At 43.7% G+C, this 20,270-nt stretch overlaps 1 protein-coding gene across 2 annotated transcripts in view; it reads right to left on the reverse strand.

Annotated features, from left to right (window-relative positions):
* The window catches only part of LOC115106623 (disintegrin and metalloproteinase domain-containing protein 11), a 56,260-nt gene that overhangs the window by 4,126 nt on the left and 31,864 nt on the right, over positions 1 to 20,270 (reverse strand). The window contains exons 10-25 of one of the 2 annotated variants that reach the window (XM_029629534.2): positions 19,959 to 20,030; positions 19,194 to 19,360; positions 18,305 to 18,389; positions 18,023 to 18,113; positions 17,632 to 17,783; positions 17,408 to 17,479; positions 16,473 to 16,565; positions 16,122 to 16,202; positions 12,010 to 12,060; positions 11,773 to 11,836; positions 11,130 to 11,235; positions 10,694 to 10,813; positions 8,649 to 8,808; positions 8,151 to 8,265; positions 1,449 to 1,539; positions 747 to 764 (exon numbers count right to left, since the gene is read on the reverse strand). In XM_029629534.2, coding sequence (XP_029485394.2) covers positions 747 to 764; positions 1,449 to 1,539; positions 8,151 to 8,265; positions 8,649 to 8,808; positions 10,694 to 10,813; positions 11,130 to 11,235; positions 11,773 to 11,836; positions 12,010 to 12,060; positions 16,122 to 16,202; positions 16,473 to 16,565; positions 17,408 to 17,479; positions 17,632 to 17,783; positions 18,023 to 18,113; positions 18,305 to 18,389; positions 19,194 to 19,360; positions 19,959 to 20,030 — 1,538 coding nt within the window. Of the gene's footprint in view, positions 1 to 98; positions 765 to 1,448; positions 1,540 to 8,150; positions 8,266 to 8,648; positions 8,809 to 10,693; positions 10,814 to 11,129; positions 11,236 to 11,772; positions 11,837 to 12,009; positions 12,061 to 16,121; positions 16,203 to 16,472; positions 16,566 to 17,407; positions 17,480 to 17,631; positions 17,784 to 18,022; positions 18,114 to 18,304; positions 18,390 to 19,193; positions 19,361 to 19,958; positions 20,031 to 20,270 lie in introns of those variants that run through there. The other variant, XM_029629533.2, reaches the window with a different exon arrangement.

The raw sequence follows: 20,270 nt of genomic DNA on the forward strand, positions 1-20,270 counted from the left end.
CCACTGCCCATAGGGCTACTACCAGGCGATCCATCGGCTTAATGCTTGTAATTATTTGTGTGATGTACTATTGACAACCGACACTCTCACTTCAAAAATACTTGTTCAGCTTTTATTTGCCTCATCTGATTGGGTATCCAGGACAGCCAATCGAAGTCAACCATACAGAGCCAGTGTGGGCTGACACGACCGTGTGATATGTGGCTGTGGGACGCAAAACGCAAACCGCCTATACAGATAGCGGCTAAACACTATAGACCAGTTTTCCAGACCCAGATTAAGCCTAGTCCTCGATTTAAAAAATCTCCATTGAAAGTGCATTTTAGTCCAGGACTAGGTCTTAACCTGTATCTGGTAAAACTGTCCATATGAATGGTAGTGAAGTCCATTGAGAGTAGCACAGTGAGATAGTGGTATTATATAGTATACATATGTAAGAAACTAGGGTGTGAAATGGGATTTAACAGGCGTGGATAGGGTACTAGGACATGGAAAGTACATTTTTATATTGAAGTGTAATACAAAAATTAAGCAAACTTTACAAACTAGCACCCAGGATTTGGGTACTAGGATAAGAGACTAGAGATAGTGGGACTAGCCTAATTGAAATGGGTTAGGATAGAGATAGCAGGATAGGTGCCTATATGGATGAGGGACTATAGGATTCGGGACTAGGGTGAACGAAACATGGGAGGTAATTTGGGATGAGTTCCCATCAGACCATAGCCTGTTGGGCGGGGTCATACCTTCCTCTTCGGATGTTCCTGTATCCATGGCAACACAGAGAGAGAGAGAGAGAGAGAGAGAGAACATTTACCTTTTGGCTATGGGTCATATTGTAGTGATATGAACACATGCAGTCCCTGCTTTGCTAGAAACTTAGCGCAAGAACAGACAGGCAAAAAATCAGGATTCTAATGACAACAGTACAGGACTGCCATAACCTACCATTTGAGAAAATCACTTGCATAGCATAGTATGCTAGCATAGCTTACAAGCATGTCAACCTTATAGCATACAATTGCATAAGCATAGCACAACACATTCATTGAGAAAGCAATATGAAAGCATCCAAGACAGCCATATGGAGCAGGATTGGCCACTACAGACAGGAAAATGTAGGTCAGAGGTCAAGGTAAATTAGCATTCACTGGGCATTGCATGTGTTGTAAGGTAAAGTAAGCATCCAGTGTCCACCTACAGTATGTGCAGGAATTGAGTAACGAGTGAAGCATACAGTATGCATTGAGACCTTTTGACATGCATTCATTTCGTACAATGTATAACGTAGGCATAAATGCAGGCACCTACACGGTAACATGCATGAGCATTTTGGGTTAAAATAAGCATTCGATGGGCGCTTGCGGGAACGCGTGTCCGCTGTTAGAAGCACACAGGAATGTAAACACTCAGAGGCATTAGAACTCTGAGGCAGATAGAACTCTTACTTAAATCCCCATCCGGTCCCCCCTAGGACTATAGCTGCCAACAGAATTGCCCCTGCGATGGAGCCTATGATGATATTGGTGCCACTGGGACCTGCGTAGAGGGAGGGGGGGGGGGGGGGGGGGGTTAAAATAGGGGAAAGACCAACAACAAAAAAAGAAGACCACCCAGCAGACTTCAGAGAACCAGAAGAAACGCTGTACACCTTCTGAACAGTTGGAGAGAAGATGTTGTTGTCAGAGAGCCGGGAGAAAGAGATGGAGAAGAGGACAACGTGATACTTCTGCCTGTTCAACCCTTTTCTGTCTTACGTGCATGTCTCAGGACCAAACTACAAGGAAATAACTGATGCTGTTTCGAGGTGGGGAATTTCTCTCTGCAAAACACACAAACTGAACGGTGCTGTGTTTTTTAATCCATTATAAACATAGGAGTATTTAGTAGTTTCACAGTGGCTTCAAAGTATTCACACACCTTGACTTTTTCAACATTTTGTTCTGTTACAGCCTGAATGAAAAATGTATTCAATTTAGTTTTTTTGTCACTGGCCAACAAACAATAATACCCCGTAATTTGGAAGTGGAATTATGTTTTTCAAAATATTTACAAATTAATAAAAAAATTACAAAAAGCTGAAATATCATTCAACCCCTTTGTTATGGCAAGCCTAAATATGTTCAGGAGGAAAAATGTGCCAAACAAGTCACATAATAGGTTGCATGGACTCACTCTGTGTGCGCAATAATAGTGTTTAACATGATTTTTAATGACTACTTCCTCTCTGTATCCATACGATTATCTGTAAGGTCCCTCAGCCGAGCAGTGAATTTCAAACACAGATTCAACCACAAAGACCAGGGATGTTTTCCCATGCCTCACAAATGGCATCTATTGGTAAAAATGGTTAAAAAAAATAAAAAAGCAGACACTGAATATCCCTTTGAGCATGTTGAAGTTATTAATTACACTTTAGATGGTGACACCCAGTCATTTCCAAAGTACAGCCGTGCTTCCTAACTAAGTTGCCGGAGAGGAAGGAAACCGCTCAGGGATTTCACAATGTGTCCAATGGTGACTTTAAAACAGTTAAGAGTTTAATGGCTTTGATAGGAAAAAACTGAGGATGGATCAACAACATTGTACAGTCGTGGCAAAAAGTTTTGAGAATGACACAAATATTAATTTCCACAAAGTTTGCTGCTTCAATGTCTTTAGATATTTTTTTGTGGAATACTGAAGCATTTCATACGTGTCAAAGGCTTTTATTGACAATTACATGAAGTTGATGCAGAGTCAATATTTGCAGTATTGACCCTTCTTTTTCAAGACCTCTGTAATCCGCCCTGACATGCTGTCAATTCACTTCTGGGCCACACTGATGGCAGCCCGTTCTTGCCTAATCAAAGCTTGGAGTTTGTCAGAAGTTGTGGGGCTTTGTTTGTCCACCCACCTCTTGAGGATTGACCACAAGTTCTCAATGGGTTAAGGTCTGAGGAGTTTCCTGGCCATGGAGCCACAATATCAATGTTTTGTTCCCCGAGCCACTTAGTTATCACTTTTGCCTTGCCTTTGATGGCAAGGTGCTCCATCATGCTGGAAAAGGCATTGTTCATCACCAAACTGTTCCTGGGTGGTTGGGAGAAGTTGCTCTGGGAGGATGTGTTGGTACCATTCTTTATTCATGGCTGTGTTCTTAGGCAAAATTGTGAGTGAGCCCACTCCCTTGGCTGAGAAGCAACCCCACACATGAATGGTCTCAGGATGCTTTACTGTTGGCATGACACAGGACTGATGGTAGCGCTCACCTTGTCTTCTCCGGACAAGCTTTTTTCCGGATTCCCCAAACAACCGGAAAGGTGATTCATCAGAGAAAATGACTTTACCCCAGTCCTCAGCAGTCCAATCCCTGTACCTTCTGCAGAACATCATTCTGTCCCTGATGTTTTTCCTGGAGAGAAGGGGCTTCTTTGCTGCCCTTCTTGACAACAGGCCATCCTCCAAAAGTCTTCACCTCACTGTGCGTGCAGATGCACTCACACCTACCTGATGCCATTCCTGAGCAAGCTCTGTTCTGGCGGTGCCCCGATCCCGCAGCTGAATCAACTTTAGGAGACGGTCCTGGCGCTTGCTGGACTTTCTTCGGCGCCCTGAAGCCTTCTTCACAACAGTTGAACCACTCTCCTTGAAGTTCTTGATGTTCCGATAAATGGTTGATTTTTGGTGCAATCTTACCTTCAGCAATATCCTCGCCTGTGAAGCCCTTTTTGTGCAAAGCAATGATGACGGCACGTGTCTCCTTGCAGGTAACCATGGTTGACAGAGGAAGAACAATGATTCCAAGCACCACCCTCCTTTTGAAGCTTCCAGTCTGTTATTCGAACTCAATCAGCATGACAGAGTGATCTCCAGTCTTGTCCTCGTCAACACTCACACCTGTGTTAACGAGAGAATCACTGACATGCTGTCAGCTGGTCCTTTTGTGGCAGGGCTGAAATTTGATTTTTGGGGGATTCAGTTCATTTGCATGACAAAGAGGGACTTTGCAATTAATTGCAATTCATCTGATCACTCTTCATAACATTCTGGAGTATATGCAAATTGCCATCATACAAACTGAGGCAGCAGACTTTGTGAAAATTAATATTAACATTCTCAAAACTTTTGGCCACGACTGTAGTTACTCCACATTACTATTCTAAATGACATAGTGAAAAGAAGGAAGCCTGTACAAAATACAAATATTCCAACATACCTTCTGTTTGCAACAAGGCACTACAGTAATACTGCCAAAAATGTGGCAAAGCAATTACATTTTTGTCCTGAATACAAAGTATTATGTTTGGGGCAAATCCAATACAAAACATTACTGAGTACCACTCTCCATATGATCAAGTAAAGTGGTTGCTGCATCATGTTATGGGTATGATTGTAATTGTTAAGGACTGGGGAGTTTTTCAGGATAAAAAAAACTAATTGAACAGAGTTAAGCAGAGGCAAAATCCTAGAGGAAAACCTGGTTCAGTCTGCTTTACGCCAGACACTGGGAAATGCATTCACCTTTCAGCAGGACCATAACCTAAACATGAGGCCAAATCTACACTGGAGCTGTTTACATAGAAGACAGTGAATGTTCCTGAGTGGCCAAGTTACAGTTTTGACTTAAATCTACTTGAAAATCTATGACAAGATCTACAAATGGTTGTCTAGCAATGATCAACAACCAATTTGACAGAGCATGAAGAATTTTGAAAATAATAAATGGGCAAATGTTGCACAATCCAGGTGTGGGAAGCTCTCAAAAAGAGACTTGCCCAGAAAGACTCACAGTTGTAATCGCTCCCAAAAGGTGCTCCTACAAAGTATTGACTCAGGGGTGTGAATACTTAATGTATGTTAATTCGATATTTCTGAATTTAATTTTCAATAAATTTGCTAACATTTCTAACATATTTTAACTTTGTCGTTATAAGGTACTGTGTGTTGATAGATGAGAAGGCAAAATAATGTAATTCATTTTGAATTCAGGCTGTAATATAAAATGTGAAATAGGTCAAGGGGTATGACTTTCTGAAGACACTGTATGTCAATATTTGTGTATCGATTCTGACTATCAGTTAAAGTCAGTTTGCAAGTCGGATGATTTTTGGTTTATTTTCCTTGTGCTGAAGGATATGAGCTAAGTGGCCAGCTGGATAGCAGGTTTGGTAAGCATCCTGTCCATTTCAGGACTTTTAAATCAATATTTATGTCACAATCATATACAGACAGGCGGGTGGACCTTACATACGAGCACCGGGTTGAGACTACATGAATGCACCCGTCATCAGCTCAAGCAATCGAGTATAAATAAAATCTCATTGAGACAGTGGTAAGTGTGGCATGTAAACACCTATTACTTCATTTCTGCATAAATAATCTCCACCCAGCAAAGAGGGCTTTTAAAATGTTAGTTTCAGATTGGAAGGGATTTCTGCATTTTATTCCATTCTTCGTGGTTCATTAAATTAGATTTTCCTTTTAGCAATTTTGAATAAAAATGTTGTCACAAATATCTATTCTGTGTCCAATGTATAGGTACTGGAGTCCAACTATACATTCATCTACTCTCTCTCAAATATACACTGCTCAAAAAAATAAAGGGAACACTTAAACAACACAATGTAACTCCAAGTCAATCACACTTCTGTGAAATCAAACTGTCCACTTAGGAAGCAACACTGATTGACAATACATTTCACATGCTGTTGTGCAAATGGAATAGACAACAGGTGGAAATTATAGGCAATTAGCAAGACACCCCCAATAAAGGAGTGGTTCTGCAGGTGGTGACCATAGACCACTTCTCAGTTCCCATGCTTCCTGGCTGATGTTTTGGTCATTTTTGAATGCTGGCGGTGCTTTCACTCTAGTGGTAGCATGAGACGGAGTCTACAACCCACAAAAGTGGCTCAGGTAGTGCAGCTCATCCAGGATGGGACATCAATGCGAGCTGTGACAAGAAGGTTTGCTGTGTCTGTCAGCGTAGTGTCCAGAGCATGGAGGCGCTACCAGGAGACAGGCCAGTACATCAGGAGATGTGGAGGAGGCCGTAGGAGGGCAACAACCCAGCAGCAGGACCGCTACCTCCGCCTTTGTGCAAGGAGGAGCAGGAGGAGCACTGCCAGAGCCCTGCAAAATGACCTCCAGCAGGCCACAAATGTGCATGTGTCTGCTCAAACGGTCAGAAACAGACTCCATGAGGGTGGTATGAGGGCCCGACGTCCACAGGTGGGGGTTGTGCTTACAGCCCAACACCGTGCAGGACGTTTGGCATTTGCCAGAGAACACCAAGATTGGCAAATTCGCCACTGGCGCCCTGTGCTCTTCACAGATGAAAGCAGGTTCACACTGAGCACATGTGACAGACGTGACAGAGTCTGGAGAAGCCGTGGAGAACGTTCTGCTGCCTGCAACATCCTCCAGCATGACCGGTTTGGCGGTGGGTCAGTCATGGTGTGGGGTGGCATTTCTTTGGGGGGCCGCACAGCCCTCCATGTGCTCGCCAGAGGTAGCCTGACTGCCATTAGGTACTGAGATGAGATCCTCAGACCCCTTGTGAGACCATATGCTGATTCGGTTGGCCCTGGGTTCCTCCTAATCCAAGACAATGCTAGACCTCATGTGACTGGAGTGTGTCAGCAGTTCCTGCAAGAGGAAGGCATTGATGCTACGGACTGGCCCGCCCGTTCCCCAAACTTGAATCCAATTGAGCACATCTGGGACATCATGTCTCGCTCCATCCACCACAGACTGTCCAGGAGTTGGCGGATGCTTTAGTCCAGATCTGGGAGGAGATCCCTCAGGAGACCATCCGCCACCTCATCAGGAGCATGCCCAGGCGTTGTAGGGAGGTCATACAGGCACGCGGAGGCCACACACACTACTGACCCTCATTTTGACTTGTTTTAAGGACATTACATCAAAGTTGGATCAGCCTGTAGTGTGGTTTTCCACTTTAATTCCGAGTGTGACTCCAAATCCAGACCTTCATGGGTTGATCAATTTGATTTCCATTGATCATTTTTGTGTGATTTTGATGTCAGCACATTCAACTATGTAAAGAAAAAAGGATTTAATAAGAATATTTCATTCATTCAGATCTAGGATGTGTTATTTTAGTGTTCCCTTAATTTTTTTTGAGCAGTGTATATATTTTAACAACAACAATTTAAATTGCACTCACATATAACCGTCATGTTGTCAGTGACTTCTTCTAAATTATACATCAAAATGCTTGATCAAATGGGTATGTATGGAAGACGTCGAAAAGTTTGTCAAAGGGGATGGGCCCATAGTAAAATGTTCAGCTCTGATTTTACTGCCTTGTCTATCAAACTGTCTGCTTCTTGTTTCATTTGTTGAAAGTGGAATTGAAAAGGCCATTTGCAATTCCAGTCGAGCTAATTAAAATCCACTCTCAATGTCATTTGATTTCTTTATTTAATTGCTCCTCTCTTTTCAAATGTTGAGCTAACATTTTTCAATTGCCTCAGTCAGAGAAGGAAACAATGTCTTGATCCCAAAACCTCACTGGGGCTTCTAGAATTGTCCAATAAACAAAACATGTTCATTCCAAATGTGTATCTACTGTCCCTTCCCACTGTACTGCACCAATTTCATTTGTGAGTTTTAGAAAGGGACTTCTGCATGATTTCACAATGCCAAAGTCCTTTTCTTGAGGTTGCCAGTGCTCGTGCTCATTTTCCAGCACTTCTCAAGGTAGTTCTCCATGTTATCCAAATTGAAAACTTTCATTGAGGCCTGCACTAGAATAATAGAACAGTCACTATTCATTTGCATTGGTAAACTGTTATTGCTAAACATCATTCTTTCAAAAAAAAAGTTGTTTTTTTCCCTCTGTGTTCTTCAGTAATCATAAAGAAAAAAATTATAATCCCCACCTCATGGACATTGAGACATTCTCAGGGATGTTTTGAGACATAGTACACTAATGTAGGGAGATAGTATACTAATGTAGGGAGATAGTATACTAATGTAGGGAGATAGTATACTAATGTAGGGAGATAGTATACTCATGTAGGGAGATAGTATACTCATGTAGGGAGATAGTATACTCATGTAGGGAGATAGTATACTCATGTAGGGAGTTAGTATACTAATGTAGGGAGATAGTATACTAATGTAGGGAGTGGCAAGGTACGAACCCTTATATTTCTCAGGGCCCTCTGGAGGGGTGGGGTCAGGGATTGGGTCATAGACGCTGCAGTCTTTCCCAGTGTAGTCCGTGTCACAAATACACCTCACCTCATTACTGCAGGTCTGGGGAGAGAGAGGGGGGGGTCGATAAATATTAACAACACAATCTAACAGCATTTCAAAACCACAAGAACATGAATTCATCAACAATCAATGAATTCATTGTGTGAATTAACATGAATAGCATTATCAGAACAGTTAAGGAATACATATCATGAACAACAACCAATATTAGTAGTATCGATCGAGATACAAATCCTACACTCAAACCAAACAACTCTGAATTCAGGTTTGTGTGTTTAGTCGGGCACACCATAGCAAAATGTTTAAAGTACAGACAGTCCCTCCATTTTATTTTGCTTGGTGACTGATGAATACGACCCAGATCAACACATTGTTAATCCAAACCTCCCCAAGTGATGTCACAACATGGCGAGCCAACTCACCCCATGGTGAGAGCAGATGCTGGATCCGGGGCAGGTGCTGAGGTTGAAGGTGGGCACGGGGAGGCAGCGGCGGTCCAGGCACATCATGTTGGGACCGCAGGGCGTCCCGTCCTCCACATAGCCCAGGTCTGAGCCATCCTCCAGCACCGCGTGGCCGCCACTGAACCAACACAGGACCAGGTGGTTAGAATGGGCCACTAACTGAACAACGCTCATCATATTGGTATGTCCAGTGCTCAACTTGGGATGAAAGAAGTTGACTTGGGATGAAAGAGGTGGAGGAGCTGTCTTTCTCCACGTCGGTCCACCAGACTATGCCCACCAAAATTCGCAAATTACATTTTGCTATAGAGATTTCTGATTATTCACTGTTACAGGTTCATACACCTTCTCCATGAGTTCCCCATGACCTTCAACCAAATTTGTATTACCGTTGTCATAGCCTACATGTAAAAGTAAGCTTCTTTTTTTTACACTGGCAGGCTGCGTGTCTGATCCCACATAGGCCTTCCATCTCCTGCTGTTGTGCCATTGATCAAGGCACTTAACCCCCCCCCAAAAGTAGAACTGCACTGTTAGTCACATGTCAACAGTTGGTCAACCCTCTATCTGTGCAGCTCCTGGGTGTGCAGGCTTTTGATCCAACCCTGAAACCACCCAAGTCTGCTCACCAAGGTCCTGTTGAGCAGCTGATGTTTAGGCTACAATGTGGTTAGACAAGATCTTGAACAAAAGCCCTTAAGCTATCCTGGAGGATGGTTGCTACCCTTCAAATAAAATACATTACAACCAAATACTTTGGTCTTTATAAAAAAGGATTCCCTAATTGAAATGAATCCGGGATCAAACGGAAAAGGTAGGCTACTTCAAAGTAAGATAGGCTATCTAACTAGATGTGTTTATATATAAGGCTCAAATTTTCATGTTTCAGGGCAGATCTGTGCACAGCAAGTTATTTGTCAATTGGGCTATTGGAATATTTGTAATGTTGCCGCAATTACATCGCTGCCTTCTGTTTAACTGAGGGGAATCCCTATCTTCCAAACGGTGCAGATTTATTTAGGCCCTCTACTATAGAGCCGGTGGAAAGGCGACAGCCACATTAATGCTTAGTTAGAGATAGTTAACTAGCGAGATAATATGTTGTCTGTAGTCTGTCATTATTTTATACCTGCTGCTGAAAGGTCGCGCTCTCGCTCTTCCGGCAACGGCCCACTCGCACTGGCACACGCAGACAGCCACTGAAGAGTCATTCCAATGATGACTGATACGTAAAAGTGTGCATTCATGAATTACAAAAAATAGGAAACTAATTTCCATGACCTTACAAACCCTAATTTGACAATTTGGAAGAGTGCGTCATGTTGCATTTAGGTTGGCACAATCTCGAACGGTCTACTGTCACGCACAGATTGACAGACTAGCCGCAAACCAGTTATCAGGAAATTAATGCCCGCTCACTATCGCTATTCAATGCAGATCCCGCTTTGATCTACATTTTTTTTGCCTCAGTGTGTGAATCTAGTCCGACGATAGGCTACTTTGTTTTATAGAGAAACTGGTGCGTAACTCACCAGAAATTAGAGGTGCTGATACTGCGCTCTTGACAGCTACGGCCCAAATAAAAGCACTGGCATCATATTATACTTTAAGAATATTTATGTATCACATATTTATACTTCAAAAATATTAAAACTAGGGCATTTTGAAATATAAAAGTAACTTTGCAAGCAATCAGTGTACGAGAACATCATGTGAATTAACACAACTGCAACGGTAAGGTTACTCGAACAACAGTCCATCAAACCTATTTGATCACTGTGGCAGATAGCGAGGTGTCTGTTTAACTCACATCCTTTCCTTCCTTACAGGATCAGTTGACCTCGCTCTTTCTCTCCTTTATCACTCTTCCTCTTCTCCCCTTCTCACTTTCACCTCAACCTCATTCCTCTGTCACTTACACTTGTTTTTGCTCTCCTCCTTTCACACTCTCACTTTTTTTCTCTCTCTCCCTCTCTCTCTCGCTCTCTCTCTTTCGGGCTCACCGGCAGTCCAGGTATCTGTTCTGGTGGTAGATGGTTAGGCTGGTGAGGTCCCCCTGCAGATCTCCAAACCTCGGCTTAGCAGACATGTTAGTACACAGCAGGAACCCACAGAGCACATCCCTGAGAGGGGGAGGACACAAAGATACAGAGGGAGGGAGAGAAAGAGAGCGGAAGAAGAGAAAGCGAGATAGAGGGGCAGGGAGTAGTGAGTGAGAGGAGAAGAGAAGAGAAGAGAAAGAGGAGAGGAAGCGAGAGAGAGGGGCAGGGAGTAGAGAGTGAGTGAGAGAGAGGGGAGGGAGCGAGAGAAAGAAAAAGAGAGGGGGGGGAGAGAAGTTTCTGCCCAGGACAATGTGTCAAACATGGCGTGTGCTTTAAGAGTGAGGTACACGGTGTACATAAGAAAGTGTGAGGTTTAAAGAGGTCTGTGGTCACTCACTGCTTGTTGCACTGCACCCAGCCCTGGCCACTGGCGTCACGGCCACAGTTGCCCTTCTCTGTGCCCTCGGAGTTCAGCTTCTCATAGCAGAAACGGTCGGCTGAGTCTGAAACACACGCAAAAGCACACACACACATTTTGCAGCACCATGTTATTTCACTTCGCTATACTTTATTGCAGTACTTAACTGATGGCAATGTCATGGCATCATCATCATAAATGTGTGGTGTGAATTATAACATGACAACTGCGAGTATTTCAGGACCTATAATATAAATGAGTGTGGATCTATAAATTACACTGCCATGCAATTCCTGACATATCCAGCAGAGGGCATTAAAAGTAGAAAAGCAGCCCAAGTTGAGATTTCTGTATGGAGGTGAATATTTTATTTTATTGTATTTAAAAATATATGTATAATATTCAACCTTTATTTAACTAGGCAAGTCAGTTAAGAACAAATTATTATTTTACAATGACAGCCGACACCGGCCAAACCCGGACAATGCTGGGCCAATTGTGCGCCGCCCGATGGGACTCCCAATCACGGCCGTTTGTGATACAGCCTGGATGGTCATTTCCATTGTTAGAGCGGTCAGACCAGTATATTGTCAGTATATAGATAATCTTTGTTATTACTCACTGTGGCCCCAGAGACCTCTGCACTGTCCATCTCTGGTCTTACAGCGACCTCCGAAACAACGACCCTGGGAGAGAGAGGAGAGAGTGAGAGAGATAGACAGAGAGGAGAGATCGAGAGAGAGTACAAGAGAGTATTATATGTATTAGAGGTACAGTATTATTTGTATATCTACAAAAAAAAAGAGACAGATCCAGACAAAAATGTGGTCATAAAAGCCTTTATGTTGGATTCAGTTACCTGGCCAGCTTCACACATGTAACCATCCAGTTTGTGGACATTATGAGGACACTGCAGAAGAGGAACAACAGAGTGTATAAATTAGCCTCGTTGACATGTTCAATTGTATGGTAGGCTACATCCCAGCAAGGAACAGCCTACCACCAAGATGGCCCCCGACAGAGATGGTCGCCCTGCTTCGAGTCCTTAGGAAACTATGCCGTATTTTTTTTGTTTTTTAGGTATTATTTCTTACATTGTTACCCAAGGAAATCTTAATCCTTAGTACATACAGCCGGGAATAACTATTGAATATAAGAGCGACGGCAACTTGCCAACATTGCGACCAGGAATACGACTTTCCCGAAGCAGATCCTCTATTTGGACCACCACCCAGGACAATGGATCTAAATCACAGAAGCTGACCCAAAACAACAGCTCTGCAGAAGGGGCAAACGGAGCGGCGTATACTACTCGCCAATGTCCAGTCGCTTGACAACAAGGTAGACGAAATTTGAGCAAGGGTTACCTTCCAGAGAAACATCAGAGACTAACATTCTCTGTTTCAAGGAAACGTGGCTCTCTCGGGAGATGTTGTCGGAATCGGTTCAGCCAGTGGCCTTCTCCATGCATCGAGCCGACAGAGATAAACACCTCTCTGGGAAGAGGAAGGGCGCGCGTGTATGCTATATGATTAACGACTCATGGTGTTATCATAACAACATACAGGAACTCAAGTCCTTCTGCTCACCCGACCTAGAATTCCTTACAATCAAATGCCAGCCACATTACCTCCCAAGAGGTAATACATTCCCCCTCAAGCAGACACCAAGACGGCCATCCGGTAACTTCATTGGACTCTATGTAAACTGGAAACCATATATCCGGAGGCTGCATTTATTGTAGCTGGGGATTTTAACAAAGCAAATTTAAGAACAAGGTTGCCTAAATTATATCAGCATATTGATTGCAGTACTCGCAGGGGTAATACACTCGATCACTGCTACTTTAACTTCCGCGATGCATTCAGAGCCCTCCCCTGCCCTCGGGCAAATCAGACCACGACGCCATCATACCGGCCACCCTAGACCCACTTCAGTTTGCATACCGCACCAACAGGTCCACAGACGATGCAATCGGCATCACACTGCACACTGTCCTATCCCATCTGGACAAGAGGAATACCTTTGTAAGAATGCTGTTCATTGACTACAGCTCAGCAAGCTCATCATCAAGCTGGAGGCACTGGGTCTCAACCACACCCTGTGCAATTGGGTCCTGGACTTTGACTGGCTGCCCCCAGGTGGTTAAGGTAGGCATCTCCACTTCGCTGACCCTCAACACTGGGGCCCCACAAGGGTGCGTGCTCAGCCCCCTCCTGTAGTCCCTGTTCACCCACGACTGCGTGGCCATGCACGTCTCCAACTCAATCATCAAGTTTGCAGATGACAACAGTAGTGGGCTTGATTGCCAACAACAATGAGACCGCCTACAGGGAGGAGGTGAGGGCACTCGGAGTGTGGTGTCAGGAAAACAACCTCTCACTCAATGTCAACAAAACAAAGGAGATGATCGTGGACTTCAGGAAACAGCAGAGGGAGCGCCCTCCTATCCACATCGACGGGACAGCAGTGGAGAAGGTGGAAAATTTTAAGTTCCTCGGCATACACATCACAGACAAACTGAAATGGTCCACCCACATAGACAGTGTGGTCCACCCACATAGACATAACAGCGCCTCTTCAACCTCCGGAGGCTGAAGAAATTTGGCTCAGGAGGCTGAAACCCTGACAAACTCCTACAAATCGGGCTGTATCACAGCCTGATACGGCAACTGCACCGCCCTACACCGCAAGGCTCTCCAGAGGGTGGTGCGGTCTGCACAATGCATCACCGGGGGGAACATACCTGCCATCCAGGACACCTAAAGCACCCGATGTCACAGGAAGGCCAAAAAGATCATCAAGGACAACAACCACCCGAGCCACTGCCTGTTCACACCGATACCATCCAGAAGGCGAGGTCAGTACAGGTGCATCAAAGCCTGAACCGAGAGACTGAAAAACAGCTTCTATCTCAAGGCCATCAGACTGTTAAACAGAAATCACTAACTCAGAGAGGCTGCTGCCTACATTGACACCCAATCACTGGCCACTTTAATAAATGGATCACTCGTCACTTTAAACAATACCACTAAATAATGTTTCCATCTTACATTACTCATATCATATGTATATACTGTATATTAAACCAGCCATCGCTCATCCATATACAGTGGGGGAAAAAAGTATTTAGTCAGCCACCAATTGTGCAAGTTCTCCCATTTAAAAATATGAGAGAGGCCTGTAATTTGCATCATAGGTACACTTCAACTATGACAGACAAAATGAGAAAACAAAATCCATAAAATCACATTGTAGGATTTTTCATGAATTTATTTGCAAATTATGGTGGAAAATAAGTATTTGGTCAATAACAAAAGTTTATCTCAATACTTTATTATATACCCTTTGTTGGCAATGACAGAGGTCAAACGTTTTCTGTAAGTCTTCACAAGGTTTTCACACACTGTTGCTGGTATTTTGGTCCATTCCTCCATGCACATCTCCTCTAGAGCAGTGATGTTTTGGGGCTGTTGCTGGGCAACACGGACTTTCAACTCCCTCCAAAGATTTTCTATGGGGTTGAGATCTGGAGACTGGCTAGGCCACTCCAGGACCTTGAAATGTTTCTTACGAAGCCACTCCTTCGTTGCCCGGGCGGTGTGTTTGGGATCATTGTCATGCTGAAAGACCCAGCCACGTTTCATCTTCAATGCCCTTGCTGATGGAAGGGGGTTTCATTCAAAATCTCACGATACATGGCCCCATTCATTCTTTCCTTTACACGGATCAGTCGTCCTGGTCCCTATGCAGAAAAACAGCCCCAAAGCATGATGTTTCCACCCCCATGCTTCACAGTAGGTATGGTGTTCTTTGGATGCAACTCAGCATTCTTTGTCCTCCAAAGGGGGACACGTCTGGCACTGCAGGATTTGAGTCCCTGGCGGCGTAGTGTGTTACTGATGGTAGGCTTTGTTACTTTGGTCCCAGCTCTCTGCAGGTCATTCACTAGGTCCCCCCGTGTGGTTCTGAGATTTTTGCTCACCGTTCTTGTGATCATTTTGACCCCACGGGGTGAGTTCTTGCGTGGAGCCCCAGATTGAGGGAGATTATCAGTGGTCTTGTATGTCTTCCATTTCCTAATAATTGTTCCCACAGTTGAGTTCTTCAAACCAAGCTGCTTACCTATTGCAGATTCAGTCTTCCCAGCCTGGTGCAGGTCTACAATTTTGTTTCTGGTGTCCTTTGACAGCTCTTTGGTCTTGGCCATAGTGGAGTTTGTAATGTGACTGTTTGAGGTTGTGGACAGGTGTCTTTTATACTGATAACAAGTTCAAACAGGTGCCATTAATACAGGTAACGAGTGGAGGACAGAGGAGCCTCTTGAAGAAGTTACAGGTCTGTGAGAGCCAGAAATCTTGCTTGTTTGTAGGTGACCAAATACTTATTTTCCACCACAATTTACAAATAAATTCATTAAAAATCCTACAATGTGATTTTCTGGATTTTTTTTCTTCTCATTTTGTCTGTCATAGTTTAAGTGTACCTATGATGCCTCTCTCATCTTTTTAAGTGGGAGAACTTGCACAATTGGTGGCTGACTAAATACTTTTTTGCCCCACTGTATTTATATGTACACATTCTCATTCACCCCTTTAGATTTATGTGTATTAGGTAGTCGTTGGGGAATTGTTAGATTACTTGTTGGAGATTACTGCACTGTCGCAACTAGAAGCATTTCGCTACACTAACATTAACATCTGCTAACCATGTGTATGTGACCAATACCATTTGATTTGAAAAGGATATACTTGCACATCTAGTAAGAACAAAAGTTCCCACACTAAGAGCTTACTTTTTTTAGGGGTTATTGCAAAACTTAAAACTTTGCAACCAAGCAGTGTGTGGGATTGTACAGTATATTCAGGTTGGCTTTGCGCTGCGAGTAAAATAGTAGTGTACAAAATGAGGGTATCCTGAACACTGACTGAGGGTATCCTGAACACTGACTTAGCGTATTAGCCGTCTCACCTGGCTGGAGTCTCCGGGACACGTCTCCGGGACGTCACAGTCGTTGGTCACTTCGCGACACGCCACCCCCCTGAGCTCGTACTGTCACACAAAGTCATCACTATTTTCACAGCACCGATTTGATTGTATAGGCGACGGTAATTATACATGAAAACTACAACTGCAGAGAATAACGTAAAACTTCAGTCAGAAATGCCAATCAAACTGTGGCTGATATCAGTTAAAGTTAAAAAATAATAATAATAATAATAATTGGAAAATGTCTAGTTGCAACAAGTTAACAAGACAGTCATCCTAGTGGTGGACACATGTACAAGTGTAATGCTGGTGTATTTAAGAGTAAGTACTCACCCTGCAACCTCTACAGCAGAGGCCAGTGCTGCACATGGCGTCGTGGGTCAAGGTGCACTTCTTACAGCAGGCTCCTCCGCTCCGCGCACACTCCTGCAACCATACCACACACTCTTGTAGCAACACACAATACTAAACGCAGAGGCTAAAGGCGTCGCCATGCTTCCCATTCAAAACAGTTCGGAACAGTTTGTGCATATATTATGATGATTTAAAAATACAAAATAAATTGTCTTCAGCAATGGTTTTTCAGGCTGTTCATGTACACAAAAGAATTATTGAATTTCGGTCACAGAAGTCTATGCCCCTTTGTTGGTCATTGGTCAACAGTAGGGATTCTTTAATGAAGTGTGATGTAATTCTACGATAGACGACTTGGTTTCATGCACATTTTTTTCACTTGAGATATACTGCACCAAACACCTTAGTTGGATGTAAAATTGCACGACTAAGATCTCCTCAGAAAAACTACAAAACGAATGACAGATTTCTTGAGTTATCTTAGATTATTTCTGACTATTTTGAGGAAGTGTATACTGGCTTCGGCATCTCAAAAAACAAACAGTACTATTGCTGATTTTTTCTTGTTTTTCAAGCGAAAGTGTTATTTTTTTATTCCCCCCCCCCCCCATTTCGAACTTGTCTCATCGCTGCAACTCCCTGACAGGCTCGGGAGTCGAAGGTCGCGTCATGCGTCTTCCGAAAATGACCCGCCTCTTAACACTCGCCCGCTTAACCCGGAAGCCAGCCGCACCAATGTGTCAGAGGAAACACTGTTCACCTGACGACCTCAGTCAGTCAGCCTGCAGGCGGGAGGCCCAAGCGAAGGTCTTTTAAGGGAGTACGCAAGCACGCTCGTTCGGTTCGCCTAACCGATTTCGGCTAGGCGCCACCCGACCCGAAGCATTCAGAAGGGTTTTTATTGTAGGACTCACCACATGGGATCCACAATCACACTCCTCCCCCACCTCCACAAAGCCATTGCCACACTCTGGAGAGTCCAGCAGCTACAAGGAACACAACAGGGGGGGGACAGGAGTCAACACGAGAAACAAAAACAATGCCTTTGTTTGAATGTTTCCTGGCATTCCCCAGAATGGAACTTCCTCCACCACCACCTTCCCTGCACCATTTCCAACCAACCGCAGCCAGAGCTTACCTTGCTGGGCTTATTGAAGAGGCAGCTGCCCCCACCCTGCTGGAGAAAGCGAAGGTACTCATCCACACTGCAGCGTGAGAACTTCCTAGGAAGATAGTAGCCGGTGTCCTCCATGATGCAGCCCAGCCATGGGTCGGGACACCTGCAGTCCCCTATAGGGCCAGAGAATCAAGGACATGTCACATGACTGGGGACAAAACCAGGGTCTTCTTACTTGCTGTTACACACTTTGCGACAACTGTTGATGTAAAAGAAAGGGCTTAATAACTAACATTTGATTGAATTTGAAAAGAAGCTGCTATGCTGTTTACATTGCGCCAGGTTGAGTTGCGTCCTATTTTCTGTGACAGTGTGTACAGAAGTTATTGAAGTGGATGAATGCAGGTCTTACCAGCCGTAGGGCGCTCCTTGTTCCACATCATGCCAATGTTCTGCCCCAGGCTCTGACACAACGTGATGGCCATGGGACCCACGTTGCCGTACTAAAACACACACATGCAAGACAAGTGAGAAAACGCACACACAAGCAGTATATTTAGTTTCTTCCAAACAGGCGGTTTCACTCGGCTACGCCTCAGGAGTCTTGTACTCCGAATTGGAATAGCCCTGCCCTAATAGGCTTCTTTTGTGGAGTTGGGTGAGTCAATGACTGTAAAAACAAAAAAGGCCTGACCTCGTTGACTCCTCCTCCCCGCGTGAGGGAACAGATACCCCCAATGTAGGCTGTGCCACTGCGGCTACTCTGGAAGGTCCTCCCCCTACAGGACACACAGGGATTAACAGGAGCTATCATCAAGTTTTAATGTACGGTGCACAAGAACAGTGAAATGCCTTTGCCAGCTCTAAACCCAACAACGCAGTAATGATTAGCAATGTAGTACTAAAAATAACATAAGGTAGAACAAAAACACACAAGAAATAAAAAAATAACAAATAAGAAGAACATAAGTAACAATCTATATACAGGATCAGTCCCAATACCATATTTACAATGTGCAGGGGATACTGTATAGGTGTACATGTCACGTGTACTAAGACGGGTGTAATAACATCAGTGGTGGAAAAAGTACTCAATTGTCATACTTGATTAGAAGTAAAGATGCCTTAACAGAAAATGACTCAAGTAAATGTTACCCAGTAAAATACTACTTGAGTAAAAGTATCTGGTTTAAAATGTCCTTAAGTACAGTGGTAGGAAAAGTACTAAATTGTCATACTTGAGAAAGAGTACAAAGTAAAAGTAAATGCTATACATCAAATTCCTTATTCCTTCCGCAAACTAGATGGCAAAAAATATAAATAGTAAAGTAAAGTAAAGTACAGATACCCTAAAACACTACTCGAGTAGTACTTAAAAGTATTTTTACTTAAGTACTTTACACCACTGAATAACATGCTTATAACAGTTGCTTTGGACATTCCCCCTGTCCACTTACGTCAGGCAGTATCAAGCACCGAATGAAATAGAAGTCTAGAATGGACATTGGTATTCCATCAATATGACTATTGTGTGTATTATATTGTGTCTGTATGGTTTCAAGTGTTATGAGGGGAGAACCCACGAGAAGAGGTGTGTGGCATCGCTGCGCTCTTTGATGCTCTCCTTCCTGTACTTCATGAAGTCCCTCAGGGTCAGCAAGGGGTCATTGCCCACGGACACCATGTTTTGGGATGACCACGTCTCCATGGCGACCAGCACGATCCGCGTGTTGAGCTGGTCCTTGTAGATCTGAGGTCAAAGAGTCACGATGACAACTAAGTCAACCATTGCCAGAACAACTACTCATGTAATCTTGGCACCCAGAACTAAAATCAGCTACCCGGTTTTGGTCAACATTTGAATGTTAAGGTTGCCACAAGAGATTACTACACATGATTTACTTCACTAACACTATGATGTAATGAACAGTAGTTCATTTGAAAGAAATTTCACAACTACGAAATTTTAACTGATTATGATGTATATTAGATAGATGATCAACACAACTGATATTAACCTGACGATCAATACGGACAGTAACATCTTAGAGTAAACAAGGAAACATAAAAGTGGAAAAGTGGATATGGAGTGTGTGTGTGTGTGTGTTTTTCCTGTACTGTCCTGATCCAACAACAATTCTATAACTCTGACATGTCCTCCTAAAAAAAACTGTTTAAAATTATTCCTGTACTGCCTGTTCCTGTGAGGACTGTCGATCCTGTCCCAAACTTGACATTAGGATTTCATTCCCATTCCTGAGGAAGTCCTGCAGAACCTGCATGAACCCGAGGTAATGTCAACCTCTAGTGTGTGTGTCTGCATGTGTGCAGAGGCAGACGGCTCTCACCGCGTCTGCCATATTGACGACCGCTTTGGCAAAGTTCCTCGTCTGCGACGACGACCGACGCAGCTGCACAAACTACAGCACAGGGCAGAGGGAAGGACCAAGAGCAGAGGGTGGGTGGGGAGGGGAGAAACAGAGGTATCCATATTGACCAATTACAATAAATAAACAACCAAAACCTCAAATATTTGATTACGTAGGACAGTGATCCTTATTCCTGCTCTTGGATAGTGTCGTGGAAATATTGAATCAAATATTTCTCAGATACCAGAGCTTGTGAATTCAAATAGAGTTTATTACAAAAAGTAGCAAAGC

Source organism: Oncorhynchus nerka, linkage group LG23, assembly GCF_034236695.1.
Source record: "Oncorhynchus nerka isolate Pitt River linkage group LG23, Oner_Uvic_2.0, whole genome shotgun sequence".
In the NCBI taxonomy this organism is placed as follows: domain Eukaryota; kingdom Metazoa; phylum Chordata; class Actinopteri; order Salmoniformes; family Salmonidae; genus Oncorhynchus; species Oncorhynchus nerka.